Source organism: Microcaecilia unicolor, chromosome 1 (assembly GCF_901765095.1).
Source record: "Microcaecilia unicolor chromosome 1, aMicUni1.1, whole genome shotgun sequence".
In the NCBI taxonomy this organism is placed as follows: Eukaryota; Metazoa; Chordata; class Amphibia; order Gymnophiona; family Siphonopidae; genus Microcaecilia; species Microcaecilia unicolor.
In genome coordinates this window covers 23,709,098-23,736,593 of record NC_044031.1, presented here as the reverse complement: position 1 = coordinate 23,736,593, position 27,496 = coordinate 23,709,098, and the positions used below count along the sequence as shown (strand labels likewise).

Sequence of the window (27,496 nt, the reverse complement as noted above, 5' to 3'; positions counted from 1 at the left end):
AGTAATTGAAAAAACAGTGCACATGAGGTCAGAGAGATGGTTAAATATTATCTCAGCTAGGGTAGGAGTTGATAAACATGTCCTGCTGCAGTATGTACAGCTTCTGTCACTCCTTGTATGCTGTTCCCTCCTCTCCTCAAATTGACTTTAAGCAATCAGGTCTTGTTCAGTATGATGATATTGATCCCAGTGACTAACCTGGGGAACTTCAATTCTATGATTACATACATTACTCAAGTGCTCTGCTATTCTGTTCTGTATTTACACACTTTAGGGCCATGTTTATGGCCCTAAAGAATGGTCTAACGTTTGGCAATTAAAATTCAATGCGAAGAAATGCAAAGTGATGCACTTAGGGAGTAGAAATCCAAGGGAGACGTATGTGTTAGGCGGGGAGAGTCTGATAGGCACGGACGGGGAGAGGGATCTTGGGGTGATAGTATCTGAGGACCTGAAGGCGACGAAACAGTGCGACAAGGCGGTGGCCGTAGCTAGAAGATTGCTAGGCTGTATAGAGAGGTGTGACCAGCAGAAGAAAAGAGGTTTTAATACCCCTGTATAAGACGTTGGTGAGGCCCCACCTAGAGTATTGTGTTCAGTTTTGGAGGCCGTACCTTACGAAGGATGTTAAAAAAATGGAAGCGGTGCAAAGAAAAGCTACAAGAATGGTATGGGATTTGCATTCCAAGACGTATGAAGAGAGACTTGCCGACCTGAACATGTATACCCTGGAGGAAAGGAGGAACAGGGGTGATATGATACAGACGTTCAAATATTTGAAAGGTATTAATCCGCAAACGAATCTTTTCCGGAGATGGGAAAGTGGTAGAACGAGAGGACATGAAATGAGATTGAAGGGGGGCAGACTCAGGAAAGATGTCAGGAAGTATTTTTTCACAGAGAGGGTGGTGGATGCTTGGAATGCCCTCCCGCGGGAGGTGGTGGAGATGAAAACGGTAACGGAATTCAAACATGCGTGGGATATACATAAAGGAATCCTGTGCAGAAGAAATAGATCCTCAGAAGCTTAGCCAAAATTGGATTGAGGAGCAGGTGGGGGGGAAGAGGGGTTGGTGGTTGGGAGGCCAGGATAGTAGATGGCAGACTTATACGGTCTGTACCAGAGCCAATGATGGGAGGCGGGTCTGGTGGTTGGGAGGCAGGGAATACTGCTGGGCAGATTATACGGTCTGAGATGGAGATGGGAGGCGGGACCAATGGTTGGGAGGCAGGGAATACCACTGGGCAGACTTATACGGTCTGTGCCCTGAAATAAAATAAAACAGGTACAAATCAAGGTAAGGTACAAATCAAGGGCAGACTTTTACGGTCTATGCCCTGAAAAAGACAGGTACAAATCAAGGGCAGACTTATACGGTCTGTGATGGAGAAGGGAGGTGGGACTGGTGGTTGGGAGGCGGGGAATACTGCTGGGCAGATTTATACGGTCTGTGCCCTGAAAAAGACAGGTACAAATCAAGGTAAGGTATACACATATGAGTTTATCTTGTTGGGCAGACTAGATGGACCGTGCGGGTCTTTTTCTGCCGTCATCTACTATGTTACTATGTTTACTAAGCTGCTCTGTAGGCGCGCAAACCTTTTAGCACACGCTAAGGATTACATGATACCTGCGACACAACGTAACCAAAGACTGTAATGGACGTTCTCCAAGGACAAGCAGGCTCAATATTCTTATGTATGGGTCATCATCCGTGACGGCACAGGAGTCCGGAACTTTGAAAACAAAAAAACTCTCCAGAACGTGCCGTCGCGCGGGCCGAACTCACTGCGCATGTGCGAGCAGCTTCCACCCGTGACGCGAGCGTGCCCTAATCAGTTCTCTTTTATCCGCGACTGAGGAAAGTTGTCTTTCGCCTCGTTCCTTCTTGGCTCAGGAGAACTGCATTTTGGTGTTTATCGCCTGATTTTCTTTTCTTTTAATTTGATTCCGGTTTGTCAAATATTTAAAAAAAAAATCTATTTTTCCTTTATTTTCTTAGGTTTTTTCTTCCTCTTTAAAGTTTTCTTATTTTTTCGATGCGGCTGTCCTTTAGGCTGCTCGGCCGGGCTGTTTTCCCCTTTTTGTGCCCCTTTTTTCTTGACACCATCAAGCATTTTGATTTCGCAACCGCCGTTTTTCCCTCCATGTCACCGAGGACGCCAAGTGGCTTCAAGTGTTGTACTCGGTGCAACCGGACCATTTCAAGTACCGACCCCCACGCCTGGTGTCTCCAGTGTCTTGGGCCCGACCATCTGCCAGCTTCTTGTAAGCTGTGTAAGTTGATGAAAAAGCGGACCCAGGTGGCTCGAGAGGCTCAGTGTGAGAAACTTTTTCCAGCTCGCTCCGGTCCTTCGACGTCGGTATCGGTACCGAGGTCGGCGGCGTCAGCGTCGAGGGAAGCATCAACATCGGGAGTTCAGATAATGGCTGCCAAAAGACCACAACGCGCTGGGAGCAGCGAGGCATCGAGCGGGTCTCCACCTGTCTCGAGGCCTACTGCGATGCAGGCCTCCCGGGACCGACCTTCGTCGGACCCGGCCCCAAGGAGGCATGAGGATTCCACGTCCTCCTCTTTGGTACTGAGGAGTCTTGATGATGGGCGTCGAGTGAAGGCGAAGAAGCACCGTCATCGATATCCTTCCATGCATGGTACCGAGAGCTCCGTGGAGCCGAGGGAGTTGGCACCCGAGAAGTGTTGGCGCCGGGAGGACCTCTCACCCTCCATTCAGGAGGTGCCGATGCATCGATCATCTGGCAGCCTGGTACCGGCTCTCAAGCCCCCTCAGATTCTGCAACCAACTCCTCCACCGGCCCCCAGCCTTTTCCGATGGAAGCTCTCGACGAGCGCATCTGGGCCCTTCTTCCAGAGCTCCTGGAGGGGTTGCTGCGCCAATCTGCTTCGGTGTCGGGGGTGCTTGCGCCTTCCGTACCGACTGCAGAAGCGCTATCTGGGCCATTGCCTGTGAGGAGGTCCCCGTCCTTGGTGCCGCTTGCGGTACCGGCGTCAGCTGCCACCTGGGTCGATTCCCCCTCGACGTCGGTGGAAGAAGCTTCGCCGGAGTCTAGGCAGGGGTCAACTTCTCGACACAACCCCCCCCCCCCCCACCCCCACGAGGTTGTCGATCCTCGATGTCGAGACAGGCTCGAGTTCGGGCTGCTCTTAGGGAGCTTTTGTTCGACACCGATGAGGAGCGCTCGTGGGAAGAGGAGGAAGATCCTAGATATTTTTCGGAGAAAGAGTCATGTGGGGTTCCCTCTGATCCTACTCCGCCAATTGAGAGTAGAATGTCTCCACCTGAGAGTCTCTCTTTTTCATCTTTTGTTAGGGAAATGTCTAAGGACATTCCATTCCCTATGGAGGTTGTGGATGAGCCCAGGGCCGAGATGCTCGAGGTCTTGGACTATCCTTCTCCGCCTGCTGAGTTTGCTACGGCCCCTTTGCATAATACACTGAGGGAAGTGCTTATGCGAAATTGGTCGTGCCCTCTTTCTAATCCAGTTGCCCCCAAAAAATCTGAGTCCCAGTACAGAGTCCATGGAGAGCCTGTAATGGTGAAGGCCCACGATTCCATGGTGGTGGACTCTGCTCTCAGAAGAGCCAAGAGTATTAGAGACTATGCCTCGGCGCCCCCAGGCAGAGAGTAGGACCTTGGACTCTTTTGGGAGGAGAACGTATCAGGCCGCTATGCTTGCCGCCAAAATCCAGACGTACCAGCTCTACACGAGCATCCACTTGCGGAACTTGGTGAGGCAACTATCCAGTTTAGTTGAAGCAATTCCTCTGGAGCTGGCTGAACCTTTTCACCAGGTGGTCAGGCAGCAGAAGGCGTGTCGAAAATTCCTGGCCAGGGGGTCTTATGACATTTTTGATGTGGCATCCCGAGTAGCTGCTCAAGGTATATTGATGCACAGACTCTCATGGCTGCGTATCTCTGACCTGGATCAGAAGACCCAGCAGCGAATGGCGGATGTTCCTTGCCGGGGGGGGGGATAATCTTTTTGGAGAAAAAGTAAAGGACATGGTCAATTAGATAAAAAAGCATCATGACGCCATAGATTCTCTCTCCCGTCGGACGTCTTCTACTACTGCCTTCTCTTCTACGAGGTTTTTTGGAGGGAAGAAGAGTGCTCCCTATTCCTATAACAGGCGTAGGTACACTTCTGCTTCTCGGCAGCCGGTTCAGGCTCAGTCCCAGCATGCGCATTCCTGTCAAGGCCTTGCGCCAAAGGCCCCTAGGGCTCCCCAGCAAAAGCAAGGGATGGGCTTTTGACTGGCTCCAGTGCAGCATAGCCTCGGTACAAGTGTCCGTGCCGGACGGCTTGCCCGTCGGGGGGGGGGGGGGGTTGATATTTTTTCACCAAAGGTGGCCTCTTATAACCTCCAACAGGTGGGTTCTTCAAATAGTCCGGTTCGGATACAGTCTCAGTTTGGTATCCTAGCCTCCAAATTGCCCACCGGGAGCTCAGCCCTTCTAAAGGCCAATGCGGTCGAACCCGTTCCACCAAGGGAAGAAGGGCTGGGATTCTATTCCAGGTATTTCCTTGTGCAAAAGAAAACAGGGGGGATGCGTCCCATCCTAGACCTAAGGGGCCTGAACAAATATCTGGTTTGAGAAAAGTTCAGGATGCTTTCCCTGGGCACCCTTCTTCCCATGATTCATGAAAACGATTGGCTATGCTCTCTGGACTGAAGTATCTTCAGTTTTGGTTGGAAACTCAGCATTTTCAGTACTGTGTACTGCCCTTTGGCCTCGCGTCTGCGCCCAGGGTATTCACCAAGTGCTTGGCAGTTGCCGCAGCATCGCTACGCAGACTGGGAGTGCATGTGTTCCCTTATCTTGACGATTGGCTGGTGAAGAGCACCTCGGAGGCAGGAGCTCTACAGTCCATGCGGATCACTATTCGACTGCTGGAGCTACTAGAGTTTGTAATCAATTATCCCAAGTCCCACCTTGTCCCGGTTCAGAAATTGGAGCTCTGTTGGACACATGGACGTCTCAAACTTATCTTCCCCAGGCAAAGGCAGACAACCTCCTGACCCTAGTGTCCTTGGCTCGAGCATCTCAACAGATCACAGCTCGGCAGATGTTGAGACTTTTGGGGCATATGGCTTCCACAGTTCATGTGATTTCCCATGGCACGCCTACATATGAGATCAGCTCAGTGGACCCTAGCTTCTCAGTGATGCCAGGCCACAGGGGATCTAGAGAATGTAATCCATTTCTCCACCAAGTTTTGCAGTTCCCTTCAGTGGTGGATCATTCGATCCAATCTGACCTCGGGACGTCCATTTCAAATTCCTCAGCCTCAAAAAGTGCCGATGACGGATGCATCCCTCCTGGGGTGGGGAGCTCATGTAGATGGACTTCACACTCAGGGAGCTTGGTCCTTTCGAGAGAAGGATCTACAGATCAACTTCCTGGAATTACGAGCGATCTGGACCGCTCTCAAGGCTTTCAGAGATCGGCTGTCCAATCAAGTCATTCTAATTCAGACAGACAATCAGGTTGCTATGTATTACACCAACAAGCAGGGGGGCACCGGATCTCGCCCTCTGTGTCAGGAAGCCGTCCAGATGTGGCTTTGAGCACGCCGTCACGGCATGTTTCTCCAAGCCACTTATCTGGCAGGCGTAAACAACAGTCTGGCCGAAGGTTGAGCAGGATAATGCAAACACATGAGTGGTCACTGAACATGGACGTTGTCCGCAAGATATTCCGATTGTGGGGCATCCCCTCGGTGGATCTTTTTGCCACTCAAACCAATCACAAGGACCCTTAGTTCTGCTCCAGACTTCAGGCCCACAACAGACTAGCATCAGATGCCTTTCTCCTACATTGGGGGACAGGCCTTCTGTATGCGTATCCTCCCATACCTCTAGTAGGGAAGCCTCTGCTGAAACTCAAGCAAGACCGTGGAACCATGATTCTGATTACACCTTTTTGGCCCCGTAAGATCTGGTTCCCTCTTCTTCTGGAGTTGTCCTCCGAAGTACCGTGAAGATTGGACTGTTTTCCGACCCTTATCACTCAAAACGAAGGGTCGCTTCTACATTCCAACCTCCAGTCTCTGGCTGGCACGGCCTAGATGTTGAGAACTTAGAAGTTGCCTCTTTAGGCCTTTCAGAGGGTGTCTCCCGAGGCTTGCTTGCTTCCAGGAAAGATTCCACGAAAAAGTGTTATTCTTTTAAATGGAGGAGGTTTGCCGTCTGATGTGACAGCAAGGCCCTAGATCCTTTTTTTTGTCCTACACGGACCCTGCTTGAATACCTTCTACATTTATCAGAGTCTGGTCTCAAGACCAACTCCATAAGAGTTAATCTTAGTGCAATTAGTGCTTATCATCAACGTGTAGAGGGTCAGCCTATCTCTGGATAGTCTTTAGTAGTTCGTTTCATGAGAGGTTTGCTTTTGTCAAAGCCCCCTGTCAAACTTCCACCAATGTCATGGGATCTCAATGTCGTTCTCACCCAGCTGATGAAAGCTCCTTTTGAGCCACTGAATTCCTGCCATCTGAAGTACTTGACTTGGAAGGTCATTTTCTTGGTGGCTGTTACTTCAGCTTGTAGAGTCAGTGAGCTCCAAGCCCTGGTAGTGCATGCACCTTATATCAAGTTTCATCATAACAGAGTAGTCCTCCGCACTCACCCTAAGTTCTTGCCGAAGGTGGTGTTGAGGTTCCATCTGAACCAGTCAATTGTCTTGCCAACATTCATTCCCCATTGGCCTTTTATGTGGAGCGGACTAAGCCCTACAGACAGTCCGCCCAATTGTTTGTTTCTTTCGGTCCCAACAGGAGGGGAGCGCCATCGGAAAACACACCATCTCCAATTGGCTAGCAGATTGCATTTCCTTCATTTATGCCCAAGCTGGGCTGACTCTGGAGGGCCATGTCATGGCTCATAATGTTAGAGCCATCGCTGTGTCAGTGGCTTACTTGAAGTTAGCCTCCATTGAAGAGATCTGCAAAGCTGCGACGTGGTCTTCTGTCCACACATTCACATCTCACTACTGCCTTCAGCAGGATACCCGACGCGACAGTCGGTTTGGGCAGTGGTGCTGCAGAATCTGGGGTTTAGAATCCAACTCCACCCTCCTAGGCCCATTTCTGTTTTGTTCCAGGCTGCACTTTCATCTACTTGTATTTCTTTTCAGGTCAATCTCTGTTATGTCCTCGCCGTTGCGAGGCCTAATTGACCAGTGTTTATTATTTTGAGTGAGCCTGGGGCCTAGGGATACCCCATACATAAGAATATTGAGCCTGCTTGTCCTCAGAGAAAATGAAGATACATACCTGTAGCAGGTATTCTCCGAGGACAGCAGGCTCAATATTCTTACAACCCTCCCTCCTCCCTGTTGGAGTAGTTACAGTTCTATACTTTTGCTTTTTACTAACTGATTAAGGCACGCGGGCGTGAAGCCGTTCGCACATGTGCAGTGCGTTCGGCCCGCGCAATGGCGCCTTCTGGAGAGTTCTTTTGATTTCAAAGTTCCGGACTCCTGGGCCGTCGCGGACGACGACCCATACGTAAGAATATTGAGCCTGCTGCCCTTGGAGAATACCTGCTACAGGTATGTATCTTCATTTTCTCTGAGGACAAGCAGGCTCAATATTCTTATGTATTGGGTATCCCTAGGCCCCAGGCTCACTCAAAATAATAAACACTGGTCAATTAGGCCTCGCAACGGCGAGGACATAACAGAGATTGACCTTGACTCTTCCTCCCCCTTTCTAATTTCCCCCCAATTATACCTATCACACATGTACCTCATTCTACCACAACATCACCTTGTGTATTCGTTACACATTGTATTTGTTCAGACCGGAACCAGCTAACGCCGTAAACGGAACTATGTAAGCCACATTGAGCCTTAAGAAGGTAGGAAAATGTGAGATACAAATGCAACAAATAAATAATAAATAAATAAATACCTAGGAATCCTCCTATACCTGTGGAAAACCTAATTTCCAGCACAGTCTTGTGAGCCCAATTTTCAGTAAAGGAGCAGATTAGTTTCATTCCACCTCTTGGAAATTGGGTTATTGGTCACCTAATAAGCAGACATCTCACAAGTAGAATAATCAGGCCTAGGCCTGTCAGAATGTTTGATAGGCCTTCTTCTATGAGCCCAGAAAAGGATCCCCTGAAATATCACTAACTTTATTGATTATCATATTATATTAGTAGTGGAGGAGTGGCCTAGTGGTTAGGGTGGTGGACTTTGGTCCTGAGGAACTGAGTTCGATTCCCACCTCAGGCACAGGTAGCTCCTTGTGACTCTGGGCAAGTCACTTAACCCTCCATTGCCCCAGGTACAAATAAGTACCTGTATACAATATGTAAGCCGCATTGAGCCTGCCATGAGTGGGAAAGTGCGGGGTATAAATGTAACAAAAAATAAATAAATAAACAGTCACTCTAGTTATGACAAACATAAAATCAAAATTAATAACAATTGGTGTAATACAATTTCCTGTTCATTTTATTATACTCGTGTAATATTTTAGAAACCACTTCTGTCTTTTTTTCCATATAATTAATACCTTTTGTTTATATCCAGCAAATCAGCTAATCCCACAAGAAAGGAGGAGAGAAAAGAATCAAGGCGAAGATCCTGTACCAATGGAACAAATCCAAAGACAATCAGAAAGTGACTGTGAGAATATTTCCGAAGAACCTAAGAAGAGAAATACAAGGAATGGGTGGCAGGAATCAGAAGAGAAAAGAGACCCTGCAGCTGACTCGCTGGATGGAGTTGCAAAGTGTGAGAGAAGTTACAGGGAGCTCACTAGCATCCATAGCCACCAGAGACACTTAGCAGAGAGTCCCTTCCAAAATAATAGTGGTTACATGACTTCTAATCTTGAAGAGGAGAAAAGAAAAACAGACCAGCAAGAATTGACATGCACTGCATCTACCAAGAGCACCTGTTTCATAAGTCCTGATCATCCACCGAGCGCCTCTTGTTTTTCAGAGCTCCAAATGCAGAAAAGAAGTGGCAAAAAAGACAAACGAGAGAAACCATTTTCATGTGTTGAGTGTAATAAAAGCTTCACTGTGCTTTCAAATCTAAAAAGACACAAAATAATCCATACGGGAGAGAAACCATTTACATGTTCCGAGTGTAGGAAAAGGTTTGCTCATATTTCAACTCTAAAAAACCACCAAAGGAGCCACAAAGGAGAGAAGCCATTTGCATGTACAGAGTGTAATAAAATGTTTGCACGGCTTTCAAATCTAAAAAGACACCAAATGATCCACACAGGAGAGAAACCATTTACATGTTCTGAGTGTAACAGGCGGTTTGCTTATCTGTCCACTTTAAAAAGGCATGAAAAGATCCACAGGGGAGAGAAACCATTTACATGTACTGAGTGTAATAAAGGATTCACCGATATTTCTATTTTAAAAATCCATCAAAGGATTCATATTACAGAGAAACCATTTACATGTACTGAATGTAACAAAAAGTTCACACAGTTTCCACATCTAAAAAGTCACCAGATGATCCATACGGGAGAGAAACCATTTGCATGTTCTGAGTGTAAAAAAAGGTTTGCTCATTTTTCCACTCTAAAAAAGCATCAAAAGATCCACAGAGGAGAGAAACTATTTATATGTCCTGAGTGTAAGAAACAGTTCACTCATTTTTCCACTCTGAAAAACCATCAAAGGATCCATACAGGAGAGAAACCATTTACTTGTCCTGTATGTAAGAAAAAGTTTACACAGCTTCCACATCTAAAAAGTCACCAAAGGATCCATACAGGAGAGAAACCATTTGTATGTCCTGAGTGCAAAAAAAGATTTGCTTATGTTTCCACTCTAAAAAGTCACCAAAGGAGCCACCGAGGTGAGAAACCATTTACATGTACTGAGTGCAATAATATGTTCACACGGCTTTCACAACTAAAAAGCCACCAAAGGATCCACACAGGAGAGAAACCATTTACATGTTCTGAGTGTAAGAAAAGGTTCGCTCATCTTTCCACGCTGAAAAACCACCAAAGGATCCATACTGGAGAGAAACCATTTACTTGTCCTGTGTGTAAGAAATGTTTTGTACAACTTCCCCACCTAAAAACTCACCAAATGATGCACACAGGAGAGAAACCATTTACATGTCCTGAGTGTAAAAAAAGGTTTGCTAATCTTTCCGCTCTAAAAAGCCACCAAAGGATCCACACAGGAGAGACACCATTTACATGCTCTGAGTGTAAGAAAAGGTTCTCTCATCTTTCCACACTGAAAAATCACCAAAGGATCCACACAGGAGAGAAACCATTTAAATGTCCTGAGTGTAAGAAAAGGTTCACACAGCTTCCACATCTAAAAAGTCACCTAATGGTGCATGGGAGAGAAGCCATTTAAATGTCCTGAGTGTGAACAAAAGGTTTGCTTATCATTCTACTCTAAAAAGCCACCAAGAGATCCACACAGGAGAGACACCATTTATGTATTACTGATTGTAATAAAAGTTTCACTCCGCATTCAGATCTAAAAAAAAAAAGTACACCAAATGATCTACACAGGAGAGAAACCATTTGCATGTAGTTAGATCATACCCAGACTTAGGAGTGAGGTTCATTCCTGTCATAGTATGCACAAAACTAATGTAAAAATATTAACACAACAACATAGTAATACATTTTTATAATTTGTACGTGCTCAGAAAAAAAATACTTTTGTGTGCCCAATAGATATAGTGCAAAAACAAACCCTACATGGGTGGACTACCAGATGTTTCTTCAAACATTGCACATATATAAATTCATAAAGATATATAACAGAGAAGTAATAATTATCTCAAATATCAGCTCACTGCCACATACTGCAGAATTATTTCATAAGTTCATCCAGCCATATAGAAATATATATAGAATATCTATGTCCACAGTTGCAACATAGTTATGTTTTACAATGCTTTTCATCAGGGAACTGCACTGCAAATAAATCCTAATAAATACAACAACAGTAGTAATCGGATCGTCTCATCACAATAAATGCATTGGTGCACTAATCTCAATCACTGAAAACATTAAACTTCAGCCTCAAACTGCCTCAAAGCTAATTGATATAAAATGCCAACCCTGATCTTAAAAAGCTAAACCCCACCTCAGAAATAACCAACAGAACCAGTCCTCCAATCATCATGGAGTCCCCCTAGCAAAGAACCAATCAATAACACCACTTGTTCAAGAATCAGGCCAGTCAATCTCCTGATTGAGTCCTGAAGGGGAAACCATATGCCAACGGAAGATAAACCACTGCTCTTTAAGAAGAAGAATCATCTCTACATCATCACTTTGTGGAAGAGAAATCACTGCAATAGCAGTAAATGACAGATCTTCTAAAGTATGTCCCCTACTCATCCAGTGAGATACTAGAAGGATCCTCCTCCTGCAAATGCCTCAAACAGCTCAAATGTGCTGCAATTCTCAATTTCACTTTGCGACTTGTTTGATGTATATAAAACATTTGGCAAGGCCATTAAAAGCAATAAACAACCATTTGGATAAATTGCCCTGAGAGAAACCATTTCCTGATTTTAATAGAAGCTTCACTCGCCGTTCAAATCTAAAAAAAAAAAAAAATCAAAACAAACAAAAAAACATCAAACGAACCACAGTGGAGACAATGGAGGTTAAAGGGAGTGCAGTATAAATTCAGCATCAGTAGCAGTTGGATTGCTGCGTATGTCTGAGGAGGAGAAGATCATTTTTCTCCTCAAGGCTTGCTGAGTGCTTTCATGTGGTGACATTTGCGGCAACATTTTTTAAAAAGGCCTTTTTTTTACAGGCGCTCTGAAAACTGGACCTGCGCACGCCCAAAACCCACACCTACACTACTGCAGCCCGTTTTTCAGCGCACCTTAGTAAAAGGACCCCTAGGGTTACTGATAGTGGTAGCAATAGTGCAGATCCTACAGATGAACATAACACCACTGCTGCAGATACAGATAACGGTGGATTTGTTCATAGAAACATGACGGCGGATAAAGGCCACACGACCCATCCAGTCTGCCCATCCTCTGTAACCCCTAATTCTTCCTGTTCCTAAGCAATCCCACATGCTTTTCCCATGCCTTTTTAAATTCTGGAACAGTCCTCGACTCCACCACCTCCACCGGGAGGCCATTCCACACCTCCACCACCCTTTCTGTGAAATAATACTTCCTTAGGTTACTCCTAAGCCTACTACAGCAGGAGATCAGCCGCAGAACTTAATGAACAAGTTGAGAGGATTAATTACAATTAAGTGGACTCCTGCAGCGAAAAAGGGGATACTGTACTGTTGCCTTTATGCTACCCACTCTGTATATGGACCAAGAGGGTATATATGCAAAGAGAATTCATCAAAAAATGGAGGAAAGAGGAATATCGTCATGGGAAAAGCTTCAGAAAGGGACCGATGTCAATTTAAGATCCCTAATTTTGAAGATCAAACAAAGGAGTTAACGAGAGCATCTTAACAGAATTGAAGGTTTTTGTGGCAAAAGAAATGGAAAGAAAAGGAGGGAGCTTGGTGGGAGCATCAGAGCTAAAGAACCTGCAGAAAAAGAAGAGGGTGTCTTAGAAGAAAACAGAAATAAAATTTGTGTAATGAGAGAATAAAAAGGTTTGAAAAAAAAATTTACCAAAATAAAGACTGATGCATAGAGAAGGGGAGGGAAGGGCATCCAGAATTGAGTGCAAATAAAATAGCTCACGTTTTTGGGGCACACGAAAATGGGGCATTCGCTCAACGTTAGAGACGCCCAGTTTAGCACAAGCCCAATTTTAGAGCGCATCTTAGTAAAAGACCCCCTTAGAAAGGAACATCAGGGCAAAGGTTGATAAGAAAGCAGGAGGGAACTCGGAACAGAGTACTAACATCCTATATAATAATTTGCACCTCCAACGGTCTACATCTGGATGCCTGGGTTCGTAACATCCATTCCCACTCATTGCCCCACCCTCGTGTCAAAATGTAATGATGTCAGAGGGCGGAACAATGAGAGGGAAGGGAACGCTGGAGGCGAGCTCACGTCAGGAGGGATGTTACGAATGGAACGGAAGCCAGCCAGCCAGAGAATGTTCAGGTAGAAATCGAGGGGAGGAGAGAATCGCAGGACATCGAGGGGAGGGGGGGAAGAAGGAAGGAAGGGGAGGGAAGGTCAGGGCAGAGGAGAATTGATGGATGGGATGGGAGGACAGTAAAGGAGAGAATCGTGGGACACGGATGGGAGGGCAGGGAAGAGGAGAATCGCTGGACATGGAGGGGAGGGCAGGGGAGAGAGGAAAAAAAGCTTACAGGACAGTCTACCTAGGGCCCGTTTCATTGTTGAGGAAACGGGCATGGTTCCACTAGTCACCGATAAGTTAATGATAGAGAGAAGAAATCTAGAATTACATGAAAGGCAAGCTGAGTTAACTGAAGGGGAAGACAAAAGGTGGGAGAAGGACCTAGGAGTGGAGGAATAAGAGGCCATTTTACTAAGCCACACAGGCACCTACGTACGCCCAAAGTGCGTCAATTTGGAGTTACTGCCTGGCCCTTGCGGTAATTTCATTTTTGACGTGCGTCTGCTACGTGTGCCGGAAAATCATTTTTATTTTCAGGCGCATGGCAAAAACCGGGTGGTAACTGTCACTCTACACACGTAGACAATTACTGCACGGTTAACGTGCGAGACCTTATGGCTAAGTCAGTGGCTGGCGGTAAGATCTCAGACCCAAAATGGACACACGCCAATTTTTATTTTGCTGCACGTCCATTTTCAACAAAAATTTTTAAAAGGCCTTTTTTACAGGTGCACTGAAAAATGGATCTGCATCCGCCCAAAACTCGTGCCTACACTGGCACAGCCCATTTTTCGGCACACCTTAGTAAAAGGACCCCTTAATAATTGAGCTTTTAGTAAACGGGGCCCCTCAAATGAAGAGAATGACAAGGAAACTGAATAAGGCCAATAACTGCATAAAGGACAATCCATTAATATCACAGAAATTAATTAAATCCAATACTCTGCTGCAAAAATTATTACCTTCTTGGGAAAAAAATGTATTGAGAGACAAAATCATTACATGCAGAGGTGTCCCCGATGGATGAATATCTCACAGGATTAACATCGGTAAAGATAATGAGAAAGATTCAAAACATCAGATTGAGCTATGCTGCATTAACAGAGGAAGATCTTACATTTCTATGCTCCGATAATAAAACTAGCAGCAGAAATGCAAAAACTACAAAAACATAAAGAGAAGAGAGATCTCAAAATAAATTGTTCAGGGAGAACCCGAAACAATTGTACAGGGAAATTGGGAAAGAGGTTAAGTACAGTGGGTGGCTGTGAAGTTCTGATGGCAAAATATCTCTATATAGATGTTTTATGTATATATATATATCATATATTTCAATTCCAACCTTTCGAACAATTAGTCTCCTAGGTCTTCGCCCTACTAGCTTCCAAGTGGCTGGTCCAAAATTATGAAATAGCTTACCTTCGGAACTAAGGAAAATGGACTCATCGATGGTGTTCAGTGAGCAACTAACATACCTGTTTTTTAAGGGGTCCTTTTACTAAGGTGCGTTGAAATATGGCCTGTGGTATAGTAGGCGCATGTTTTGGGCACGCGCAGATCCATTTTTCAGCACTCCTGCGGAAAAAAAAAAGGCCTTTTTAAAATTTGTGCTGAAAATGGACGTGCGGCAAAATCAAAATTGGCGTGCGTCCATTTTGGGTCTGAGGCCTTACCGCCAGCCGTTGACCTAGTGGTAAAGTCTGACAGGGTAACTGGACTCTAATGGCCTACGCTCGTCAAATGCCACTTGGTGCATCCGATACGCTCGTCTGAAAATAAAAACTATTTTTCAAACGTGCGTATCAGACACGCACCAAAAATGAAATTACCGCAAGAGCCATGTGGTAGCTGGGCGGTAACTCCATTTGGGCGCATGTAGATGCTTATGTGGCTTAGGAAAAGGGCCCCTAAGTCATTTGTGGCCCTTTTACTAGGCTGCGCCAGGGCTGCCGAGAGACTAGGCCGGGCCCGGGGCAAGGTCGCCCCCCCCCCTCCGGCCGCTGCCCCCTGCTGCTGCAGTCCCCGGTCTCACCTGCCTGCTTCCTCAGCTCCGGGCCCCCTGCATTCAAAGCGGCAGTCGCAGATCACCTCCCTTTGGGCCTTCTCTCCCTGTGTCCCGCCCTTGTCTGATGTAACTTCCAGTTTCCGCGAGGGCGGGACACAGAGAGAGAAGGCCCGAAGGGAGGCGATCTGCGACTGCTGCTTCGAATGCAGGGGGCCTGGAGCCGAGGAGGCAGGCAGGTGAGACCGGGGACTGGAGGCTCGGGGAATTTTGTCCCCCCTGCCCCCCCCCCCCCTCTCGGCAGCCCTGGGCTGCGCTTTTGATTCCAGGCACAGCAAATGCATTGAAGCCCATTCAATTCAAACAGGCTTCCTCGCTTTTGCCATACAGGAATTGCTAGCCTGGTTTAGTAATGGAGGCCCTCAGTGAAATGTATAGTCAAGCTGACCTGTTTAGGGTCTGAATTGCCTGACCTTATGTTAGGTGTCGATCATTTTTGTTATTGAATTCTTATTGAATTTTTAAATGGTATTGTCAGTATTGTTCTTGTGGGTATTTTTTAAATTATTATTTTATAAATTGTATATGTTGATTTATGATCTGCCTAGAATGTAGTATTGTGTGGAATAAACATCCTGTAGCCTGAATGAGAAATTCCTGTTATCATGATCTCACAGGTCACTGTTTTGCAAAATCATGAACCATGTCGGTTCCTTTGATGCTTTTGGGCATAGGCTGGTAACTGAAAACTTCCTTCTTAAAAGGACAAGACTTAGTTAAAATGATTGTGCAAAGATCTTTAAATGTCTTAGCTAAGAATTTACATAAATAATTTACCCCCCCCCCCCCCCCCCCCCCGCCGTGTACTAAGCCGAGCTAGCGGCTGGCAGTGTGCTAATGCTAATACAGCCCGTTCACTTTGAATGAAAGCTTATAAATCCATCAAAAAAGAGAACAATTGCTAAGCTGCAATGCTCTTCATAAAGGGAGGACGTTATCAGGGTGCTTTTACTGCACTTTGATTTTCCACGGGAGTCGGGAACCTATAGTATCTCTGTACTGCAGGCTGCTGACTCCTGTGGTAAAGGACTTTTGTATGAATGGTTTAAATAACCAAAGTAAGCAAGAAAACCAGAGACCAGGCCATCCAGAGCCTGTATCAGCGAGGAATGGCAACAAAATTAGATGTCAAATGGCTTTGATTCCAAAACGAAAATAGAAACCCAAGAAGCTGCAGCTGGCTGTTTAAGGTGAGGGGACTTAAGCCCCTTGAAACTCTGCCAGCAGTGGTCACCAGCTAAATAATCCCCCAATATTCAGTGCCAGGCTATGTCAGGGCAATGACACAATACTGGGGATGTTCAGCCAGGCCCGCATAAAGCACTTATGTGGTTTTAATTCCCTCAAGCCCCCTCCCTAAGCCAACATGATGAAGGCCCTCCCCCCAAGAACCCCCCCCCCCCCAGCATCCAGGAGGCCCCCACCAGACCTACCTGTACCCGTGTGGTTCAGCAGCAGTCGTTGGGGGTAGAAACGCAGCTTACATTTTACAAGAGATATATGGAGACTGCCGAAACAGACGGATTAATAACAAAAAGTCTCACTACAGAACAATTTCCTACACTAGATGAATTGTATATGACCATGGAGGAAAAAGATCTTAGAAATCACATGGACAACAAACTCAAATATCTTATTTGTCTAATTTGCAGGTTCCAATTTCAGTCATAAGTACATAAGTACATAAGTAGTGCCATACTGGGAAAGACCAAAGGTCCATCTAGCCCAGCATCCTGTCACCGACAGTGGCCAATCCAGGTCAAGGGCACCTGGCACGCTCCCCAAACGTAAAAACATTCCAGACAAGTTATACCTAAAAATGCGGAATTTTTCCAAGTCCATTTAATAGCAGTCTATGGACTTGTCCTTTAGGAATCTATCTAACCCCTTTTTAAACTCCGTCAAGCTAACCGCCCGTACCACGTTCTCCGGCAACGAATTCCAGAGTCTAATTACACGTTGGGTGAAGAAAAATTTTCTCCGATTCGTTTTAAATTTACCACACTGTAGCTTCAACTCATGCCCTCTAGTCCTAGTATTTTTGGATAGCGTGAACAGTCGCTTCACAGCCACCCGATCCATTCCACTCATTATTTTATACACTTCTATCATATCTCCCCTCAGCCGTCTCTTCTCCAAGCTGAAAAGCCCTAGCCTTCTCAGCCTCTCTTCATAGGAAAGTCGTCCCATCCCCACTATCATTTTCGTCGCCCTTCGCTGTACCTTTTCCAATTCTACTATATCTTTTTTGAGATACGGAGACCAGTACTGAACACAATACTCCAGGTGCGGTCGCACCATGGAGCGATACAACGGCATTATAACATCCGCACACCTGGACTCCATACCCTTCCTAATAACACCCAACATTCTATTCGCTTTCCTAGCCGCAGCAGCACACTGAGCAGAAGGTTTCAGCGTATCATCGACGACGACACCCAGATCCCTTTCTTGATCCGTAACTCCTAACGCGGAACCTTGCAAGACGTAGCTATAATTCGGGTTCCTCTTACCCACATGCATCACTTTGCACTTGTCAACATTGAACTTCATCTGCCACTTGCACGCCCATTCTCCCAGTCTCGCAAGGTCCTCCTGTAATCGTTCACATTCCTCCTGCGACTTGACGACCCTGAATAATTTTGTGTCATCGGCGAATTTAATTACCTCACTAGTTATTCCCATCTCTAGGTCATTTATAAATACATTAAAAAGCAACGGACCCAGCACAGACCCCTGCGGGACCCCACTAACTACCCTCCTCCACTGAGAATACTGGCCACGCAATCCTACTCTCTGCTTCCTATCTTTCAACCAGTTCTTAATCCATAATAATACCCTACCTCCGATTCCATGACTCTGCAATTTCTTCAGGAGTCTTTCGTGCGGCACTTTGTCAAACGCCTTCTGAAAATCCAGATATACAATATCAACCGGCTCCCCATTGTCCACATGTTTGCTTACCCCCTCAAAAAAATGCATTAGATTGGTGAGGCAAGACTTCCCTTCACTAAATCCGTGCTGACTTTGTCTCATCAGTCCATGTTTTTGTATATGCTCTGCAATTTTATTCTTAATAATAGCCTCCACCATCTTGCCCGGCACCGACGTCAGACTCACCGGTCTATAATTTCCCGGATCTCCTCTGGAACCCTTCTTAAAAATCGGAGTAACATTAGCTACCCTCCAGTCTTCCGGTACTACACTCGATTTTAGGGACAGATTGCATATTTCTAACAGTAGCTCCGCAAGTTCATTTTTTAGTTCTATTAATACTCTGGGACACCTTCAAGCATGCTATAGTCACACCACTCCTCAAAAAACCATCACTAGACCCTACCTGTCCTTCCAACTACCGCCCCCATCTCCCTCCTACCCTTCCTCTCCAAGATACTTGAACGCACCGTTCACAGCCGCTGCCTTGATTTTCTCTCCTCTCATGCCATCCTCGATCCGCTGCAATCCAGTTTTCGCCCTCTACACTCGACAGAAACGACACTCACTAAAGGATGTAATGACCTGTTCCTTGCAAAATCCAAAGATCACTACTCCATCCTCATCCTCCTCGACCTATCCGCCGCTTTTGACACTGTCAATCATAATCTATTCCTTGCCGCACTATCCTCATTTGGATTCCAGGGCTCTGTCCTCTCCTGGTTCTCCTCTTATCTCTCCCACCGTATCCCTGAGGAACACCAACTGAGAGTGGGATGGGGGTAGAGGAAGATCCATGAGAATGTACTCTGAAGGTAGAGTACATTCTCATGGATCTTCCTCTACCCCCATCCCGCTCTCGGTTGGTGTTCCTCAGGGATCTGTCCTTGGACCCCTTCTGTTCTCAATCTACACCTCTTCCCTGGACTCGCTGATCTCATCTCATGGTTTCCAATATCATCTTTATGCTGATGACACCCAGCTTTATCTCTCCACACCTGACATCACTGCAGAAACCCAGGCCAAAGTATCGGCCTGCTTATCCGACATTGCTGCCTGGATGTCCAACCGCCACCTGAAACTGAACATGGCCAACACCGAACTCATTGTCTTTCCACCCAAACCCACTTCTCCTCTCCCTCCACTCTCTATTTTAGTCGATAACACCCTCATCCTCCCCGTCTCATATGCCCGCAACCTCGGAGTCATCTTCGACTCCTCCCTCTCCTCTGCGCATATCCAGCAGACAGCCAAGACCTGTCGCTTCTTTCTCTATAACATCAGCAAAATTCGCCCTTTCCTCTCTGAGCACACCACCTGTACTCTCATCCACTCTCTCATTACCTCGCGCCTTGACTACTGCAACCTACTCCTCACTGGCCTCCCACTTAACCATCTATCCCCCCTTCAATCCGTTCAGAACTCTGCTGCGCGTCATATCTTCCGCCTAGACCGATATGCTCATATCACCCCTCTCCTCAAGTCACTTCACTGGTTTCCGATCAGGTACCGCATACAATTCAAGCTTCTACTACTAACCTACAAATGCACTCAATCTGCAGCCCCTCATTACCTCTCTACCCTCATCTCCCCTTACACTGCTACCCGTAACCTCCGCTCACAGGACAAATCCCTCCTCTCAGTACCCTTCTCCACCACCGCCAACTCCAGGCTCCGCCCTTTCTGCCTCGCCTCACCCTATGCTTGGAATAAACTCCCTGAGCCCATACGCCAAGCCCCCTCCCTGCCCATCTTCAAATCCTTGCTCAAAGCCCACCTCTTCAATGTCGCTTTCGGCATCTAACCATTAATCATCTATCCAGGAAATCTAGACTGCCCCAAGTTGATTGACTGCACTTTTTTGTCCTTTAGATTGTGAGCTCCTTCAAGCAGGGACTGTCCTCTGTTTTAAATTGTACAGCGCTGCGTAACCCTGGTACCACTTTATAAATGTTAAGTAGTACTAGTAGTAGTATGGGACGACTTCCCTATGAAGAAAGATTAAGGAGGCTAGGGCTTTTCAGCTTGGAGAAGAGACGGCTGAGGGGAGACATGATAGAGGTATATAAAATAACGAGTAAAGTGGAACAGGTGGATGTGAAGCGTCTGTTCACGCTTTCCAAAAATACTAGGACTAGGGGGCATGCGATGAAACTACAGTGTAGTAAATTTAAAACAAATCGGAGAAATTTTTCTTCACCCAACGCGTAATTAAACTCTGGAATTCGTTGCCGGAGAACATGGTGAAGGCGGTTAGCTTGGCAGATTTTAAAAAGGGGTTAGACGGTTTCCTAAAGGACAAGTCCATAAACCGCTACTAAATGGGGAAAAATCCACAATTCCAGGAATAACATGTATAGAATGTTTGTATGTTTGGGAAGCTTGCCAGGTGCCCTTGGCCTGGATTGGCCGCTGTCGTGGACAGGATGCTGGGCTCGATGGATCCTTGGTCTTTTCCCAGTGTGGCATTACTTATGTTCTTATGCACAACAAACACACACCACCCAAGGAATGACAACTAACAAAAATCCACATATCATCAAACCTAGAAGCCCCATACCAAAATATCCAAGTGGGCTACATTAATGCTAGGTCCGTAGTTAACAAAACAACAACAATATCAGACTGGATCAGCTCAGAAAACCTCAATCTTATCTTCATCAACGAAACATGGATCCACGATCAAAAGGACCCCATAATCCCTGAACTATGCCCTCCAGGTTACAAAATCACTCACTGGACCAGAACGGAAAAGAGAGGAGGAGGCATCGCAATAATCTACCGAACCCAATTCACCACCGAAACCATCGCCGGATCCATAACACCCCAACTAGAAATTGCATCTTTCAGAATCCATAACAAATCCCTGATCGATCATCTGAACTGCGTCCTGTTTTACAGACCGCCCAGTAACTGGAATGAAAACCAGCCTATTTTCACAGACTTCATCTCAAACACTTGTGTAAACAACTCCAATACATTAATACTAGGTGACATAAACCTTCACCTAGAAGACCCCAACTTCACCAACGCATGTGAATGTAAAGACTTCCTACAGTCCTGGGATCTCAAATGGCCTCACATGCAAGCTACCGACATCAAGGGACACACACTAGACCTCTTAGCACACAAACTGTCCACAGATCATAACCTATTAATAACAGACATCAAATGGACATAAACACCTTGGACCGACCACTACAAATTGAACCTATCCCTAAACTGGTGGAAGAAGGGACTAAACCATACACCAGCATGCACAACTTACACCACAAGAGGACAAATAGATTCACAAGTATTCTGGCAACTGATATACGACAACGAATGGAAAGCACGAACAGACTCCATACACTACCTCAATCATTGGGAGGATAGATGCAGAACCATACTAAACGAAATAGCACCCTTAAAGACAAGAATATCAAGAAGACAAAACTCGATACCATAGTAACATAGTAGATGACGGCAGAGAAAGACCTGCAAGGTCCATCCAGTCTGCCCAACATCATAAGTGCTACTTTTTGTGTATACCTGACCTTGATTAGTATCTCACAAATAAACAATCTGCAACGAGTGTGTAGTTATAACAAAGAAACTATCAAACACATCACTCCAATATAGTGTCACACTGGGGATTCAGATCTGAAGGATAAAATGTATTAAATTTTAAAAAAATAGCCTCAGTGTAACAGACTTTTATGCTCCACTGTAAATATTACCATCACAGGCTTCCACCACCTTCCGGAAAAAAACACAGAGAAAAACTCCCAGAATATTTCAAAAATTCTAAAGAAGTGGGAGAAAAGTCTGTGTTTAAAAAATGGAAGGGAGGGTAACACAATTTAAAAAAACTCAAAACACAATCCAGGAAACTTGAATGAGCATGGAAAAAAAACAAAAGATGAATACACACTCAATGCATGGAAACAAACACACAGAAAATACAAATATGCAATAAGACAAACCAAAAGGTCCTATTACAACACTAAAATAGGATGGGAGAGTTGGAATATATTGCACTAAATGACCGCACCTTGAGTATTGTGTTCAATTCTGGTCGCCGCATCTCAAGAAAGATATAGTAGAATTGGAAAAGGTGCAGCGAAGGGCGACTAAAATGATAGTGGGGATGGGACGACTTCCCTATGAGGAAAGATTAAGGAGGCTAGCTAGGGCTATTCAGCTTGGAGAAGAGACGGCTGAGGGGAGACATGATAGAGGTATATAAAATAATGAGTGGAGTGGAACAGGTGGATGTGAAGCGTCTGTTCACGCTTTCCAAAAATACTAGGACTAGGGGGCATGCGATGAAACTACAGTGTAGTAAATTTAAAACAAATCGTAGAAAAGTTTTCTTCACCCAACGTATAATTAAACTCTGGAATTCGTTGCCGGAGAAAGTGGTGAAGGCAGTTAGCTTAGCAGAGTTTAAAAAGGGGTTGGACGGTTTCCTAAAGGACAAGTCCATAAACCGCTACTAAATGGACTGGGGAAAAATCCACAATTCCAGGAATAACATGTATAGAATGTTTGTACGGTTGGGAAGCTTGCCAGGTGCCCTTGGCCTGGATTGGCCACTGTCGTGGACAGGATGCTGGGCTCGATGGACCTTTGGTCTTTTCCCAGTGTGGCATTACTTATGTACTTACTTATGTAATTATATGACCGGATTACAAAGATCTGAAGAAACTATTTCAACTCATAAATAAGCTATTAGACACCATCCCTATCACCAAAACCAACACAGACATCCCATCCGCAGACAAACTTGCTAATTACTTCAACAAAAAAATAATAAAATTACACAGCACACTTCCTCAGCACAACACCGACATCGAAAAGTTCTTCAACGACCTGGACCTAATCCCTGGTGGATGCCCAGCTGACCTTATCTGGTCAACATTTACTCTCCTCACCACTGAATCAGTTACAAAAGTGACTCATAGGTTTGCCCACTGCAAACTGGATATATGTCCCAGTCATCTACTCAAATCCGCCCCCGACCACTTCAAAGCAGACCTCACATCCCACCTAAACTTCATGCTACAAGGTCTCTTCCCCGAGGAATATGGTAATATCCTACTCACAAGAAGCAGCTGCTCCAAAATGACATTCAAAATAACATTTATACAGGAAAAAAGGCCTCAAAGAGCTCACGGGTCTAAATGTTAATAGACCTGAAAGAGCTAAAATGGATCCATCGATCCTACCTTCATAATTGGCCAAAAACCTTTTGATCTAAACACTTCCTGTATCGGTACTCTAATCAAAACTATAATTCAACTTTAATGACATAAGGTGATTTAAAGAGCACAAGCACTTATCTTTTATAAGCGTGCTCATCAGTCGCGTTACTGTGGTCTCTCTCCGGGACTAGTGCCGAGCCGACGGTGGCCAGCGTTTCGCAAGGCTGCTTCAGGGTCTCGGTGTCGCAACAGAGAGGAGAACAACACAGCCTCTCAACGCCACTGGTTAAATGGTCATGGAGTGGAGGAGTAGCCTAGTGGTTAGTGCAGCAGACTTTGATCCTGGGGAACTGGGTTCGATTCCCACTGCAGCTCCTTGTGACTCTGGGCAAGTCACTTAACCCTCCATTGCCCCTGGTACAAAATAAGTACCTGAATATATGTAAACCGCTTTGAATGTAGTTGCAAAAACCTCAGAAAGGCGGTAGATCAAGTCCCATTTCCCTTTCCCTTATGACATCACAATATCAGAAGTGAGCCAAGTATTGGGCAATCAAGCCATTGTGACATCTCTGATGAGGTTGGCTCTTATTGGTGGAATGAGTGGAGGAGTAGCCTAGTGGTTAGTGCAGCAGACTTTGATCCTGGGGAACTGAGTTCGATTCCCACTGCAGCTCCTTGTGACTCTGGGCAAGTCACTTAACCCTCCATTGCCCCTGGTACAAAATAAGTACCTGAATATATGTAAACCGCTTTGAATGTAGTTGCAAAAAACTACAGAAAGGCGGTATATCAAGTCCCATTTCCCTTTCCCTTTCTCTCAAGGAGGATGGGTGAACAGTGGAGTACTGCAGAGATCTGTACTGGGACCAGTGCTATTTAACATATTTATAAATGATATAGAAATTGGAATGCCGAGTGAGGTGATAAAATGAGAAGAACGGTTAAAAAAAAACTTAGGGGGCAACTGAGAGGGTAAAAACTGTGCAACAGGTATGAATGCTGTTCAAAAATACTATCCTGGAGGCCCAGGCCAAACATATTCCGTGAATTAGAAAAGAAAGACAGAAGTCCAAAAGACAGCCGGCGTGGTTGAAAAGTGAGGTGAAGGAAGCTCTTAGGGCTAAAAGAAATGCCTTCAGGAAATGCAAATGCAAGGCGCAGATAAGGCCAAGAGGGATTACGAAAAAAAAATAGCATTAGAGGCAAAAAAACATAGTAAAAATTTTTTTCGGTATATCAAAAGCAGGAAGCCGGCAAAAGAATCGGTTAGGCCGCTGGATGACCAAGGGGTAAAAGGGGTGATCAAGGAAGATAAAGACGTAGCGGAGAGATTGAATGAATTCTTTGCTTCGGTCTTCATCGAGGAAGATTTGGGTGGGATACCATAGTAGATGACGGCAGAAAAAGACCTGCACGGTCCATCCAGTCTGCCCAACAAGATAACTCATATGTGCTACTTTTTGTGTATACCCTACTTTGATTTGTACCTGTGCTCTTCAGGGCACAGACTGTATAAGTCTGCCCAGCACTATCCCCGCCTCCCAACCACCAGCCCCGCCTCCCAACCACCAGCTCTGGCACAGACCGTATAAGTCTGCCCAGCACTATCCCTGCCTCCCAACCATCAGCCCCACCTCCCGATCTTGACTAAGCTTCTGAGGATCCATTCCTTCTGCACAGGATTCCTTTATGCTTATCCCACGCATGTTTGAATTCCGTTACTGTTTTCATTTCCACCACCTCCCGCGGGAGGGCATTCCAAGCATCCACCACTCCCTCCGTGAAAAAATACTTCCTGACATTTTTCTTGAGTCTGCCCCTTTCAATCTCATTTCATGTCCTCTCGTTCTACCGCCTTCCCATCTCCGGAAAAGGTTCGTTTGCGGATTAATACCTTTCAAATATTTGAACATCTGTATCATATCACCCCTGTTTCTCCTTTTCTCCAGAGTATACATACATGTTTAGTTCAGCAAGTCTCTCCTCATACGTCTTGTAACGCAAATCCCATACCATTCTCGTAGCTTTTCTTTGCACCGCTTCAATTCTTTTTACATCCTTAACAAGATATGACCTCCAAAACTGAGCACAATACTCCAGGTGGGGCCTCACCAACAACTTATACAGGGGCATCAACACCCCCTTTCTTCTGCTGGTCACACCTCTCTCTATACAGCCTAACAACCTTCTAGCTACGGCCACCGCCTTGTCACACTTTTTCTTTGCCTTAGGGATGCACTTAGGGAATATAAATCCACGGGAGACATATGTGTTAGGCGGGGAGAGTATGATAGGTACGGACGGAGAGAGGGATCTTGGGGTGATAGTATCTGAGGATTTGAAGGCGACGAAACAGTGTGACAAGGCGGTGGCCGTAGCTAGAAGGTTGTTAGGCTGTATAGAGAGAGGTGTGACCAGCAGAAAAAAGGGGGTGTTGATTCCCCTGTATAAGTCGTTGGTGAGGCCCCACCTGGAGTATTATGCTCAGTTTTGGAGGCCGTATCTTGTTAAGGATGTAAAAGAATTGAAGCGGTGGAGGAAAGGAGAAACAGGGGTGATATGATACAGACGTTCAAATATTTGAAAGGTATTAATCCGCAAACGAACCTTTTCCGGAGATGGGAAGGCAGTAGAACGAGAAGACATGAAATGAGATTGAAGGGGGGCAGACTCAAGAAAAATGTCAGGAAGTATTTTTTCACGGAGAGAGTAGTGGATGCTTGGAATGCCCTCCCGCGGGAGGTGGTGGAAATGAAAACAGTAACGGACTTGTAGAGCAGTACACCAGGCTCCAGGACAAATAGATTCACAAGTATTCTGGCAACTGATATACGACAACGAATGGAAAGCACGAACAGACTCCATACACTACCTCAATCATTGGGAGGATAGATGCAGAACCATACTAAACGAAATAGCACCCTTAAAGACAAGAATATCAAGAAGACAAAACTCGATACCATAGTAACATAGTAGATGACGGCAGAGAAAGACCTGCAAGGTCCATCCAGTCTGCCCAACATCATAAGTGCTACTTTTTGTGTATACCTGACCTTGATTAGTATCTCACAAATAAACAATCTGCAACGAGTGTGTAGTTATAACAAAGAAACTATCAAACACATCACTCCAATATAGTGTCACACTGGGGATTCAGATCTGAAGGATAAAATGTATTAAATTTTAAAAAAATAGCCTCAGTGTAACAGACTTTTATGCTCCACTGTAAATATTACCATCACAGGCTTCCACCACCTTCCGGAAAAAAACACAGAGAAAAACTCCCAGAATATTTCAAAAATTCTAAAGAAGTGGGAGAAAAGTCTGTGTTTAAAAAATGGAAGGGAGGGTAACACAATTTAACACAATACAGATCCAAATACCCACAACACTAAATCTCACTATGAATATCAATCACCCAAATGGACACTAATTAGCAATCCCTCACTAGACTAAAATCCTCATTCAAACAAAGAAGCCTTCCTGCAAGTAAAGAAAACTCAAAATAGAGCAAAACTCTTATAACATTGCTAGAATTGCTTAAACTTCCATCCTTACTAATGAATGGATTCTAATTCTGACAAAAAGTAAACTTTACTTAGCTCAGAACATCCAAATTGTCCTGACAGAAATGCAACCTCATAGGATTTTCACAGTCTGTGGGGTTTCTCCAAAATTAAAGTGTCCAATTTATATTATCCTGGCAAAAAATGTCCAATTTCCTTGTTTCTCGACAGTAGGAAATCCTTCTGTTTCGCTATCTTCATCAGGAGAAATACATAGCAGTGCATAAAAACTGCTTTACAAATTATCCATAGCAAACAATGTGCTCAAAATGGCTAACGTTTGTATGAGATGCCTTCAGAGAAACTCCACATGTCATCTCTCCGTGAAAAAATACTTCCTGACATTGTTCTTGAGTCTGCCCCCCTTCAATCTCATTTCATGTCCTCTAGTTCTACCGCCTTCCCATCTCCGGAAAAGGTTCGTTTGTGGATTAATACCTTTCAAATATTTGAACGTCTGTATCATATCACCCCTGTTTCTCCTTTCCTCCAGGGTATACATGTTCAGGTCAGCAAGTCTCTCCTCATACGTCTTGTAACGCAAATCCCATACCATTCTCATAGCTTTTCTTTGCACTGCTTCAATTCTTTTTACATCCTTAGCAAGATACGGTCTCCAAAACTGAACACAATACTCCAGGTGGGGCCTCACCAACGACTTATACAGGGGCATCAA

At 45.2% G+C, this 27,496-nt stretch overlaps 1 protein-coding gene across 3 annotated transcripts in view; it reads left to right on the top strand.

The window, feature by feature from the left end:
- LOC115463370 (gastrula zinc finger protein XlCGF26.1-like) overlaps positions 1-10,523 on the top strand; it is a 952,960-nt gene extending 942,437 nt beyond the window's left edge. For all 3 annotated transcript variants that reach the window (XM_030193815.1, XM_030193825.1, XM_030193806.1), the window contains one exon: positions 8,566-10,523. In XM_030193815.1, the coding sequence (XP_030049675.1) occupies positions 8,566-10,376 (1,811 nt within the window). In that variant the 3' untranslated portion in view covers positions 10,377-10,523. The remainder of the gene's footprint in view (positions 1-8,565) is intronic.
- Positions 10,524-27,496: the final 16,973 nt, after the last annotated feature.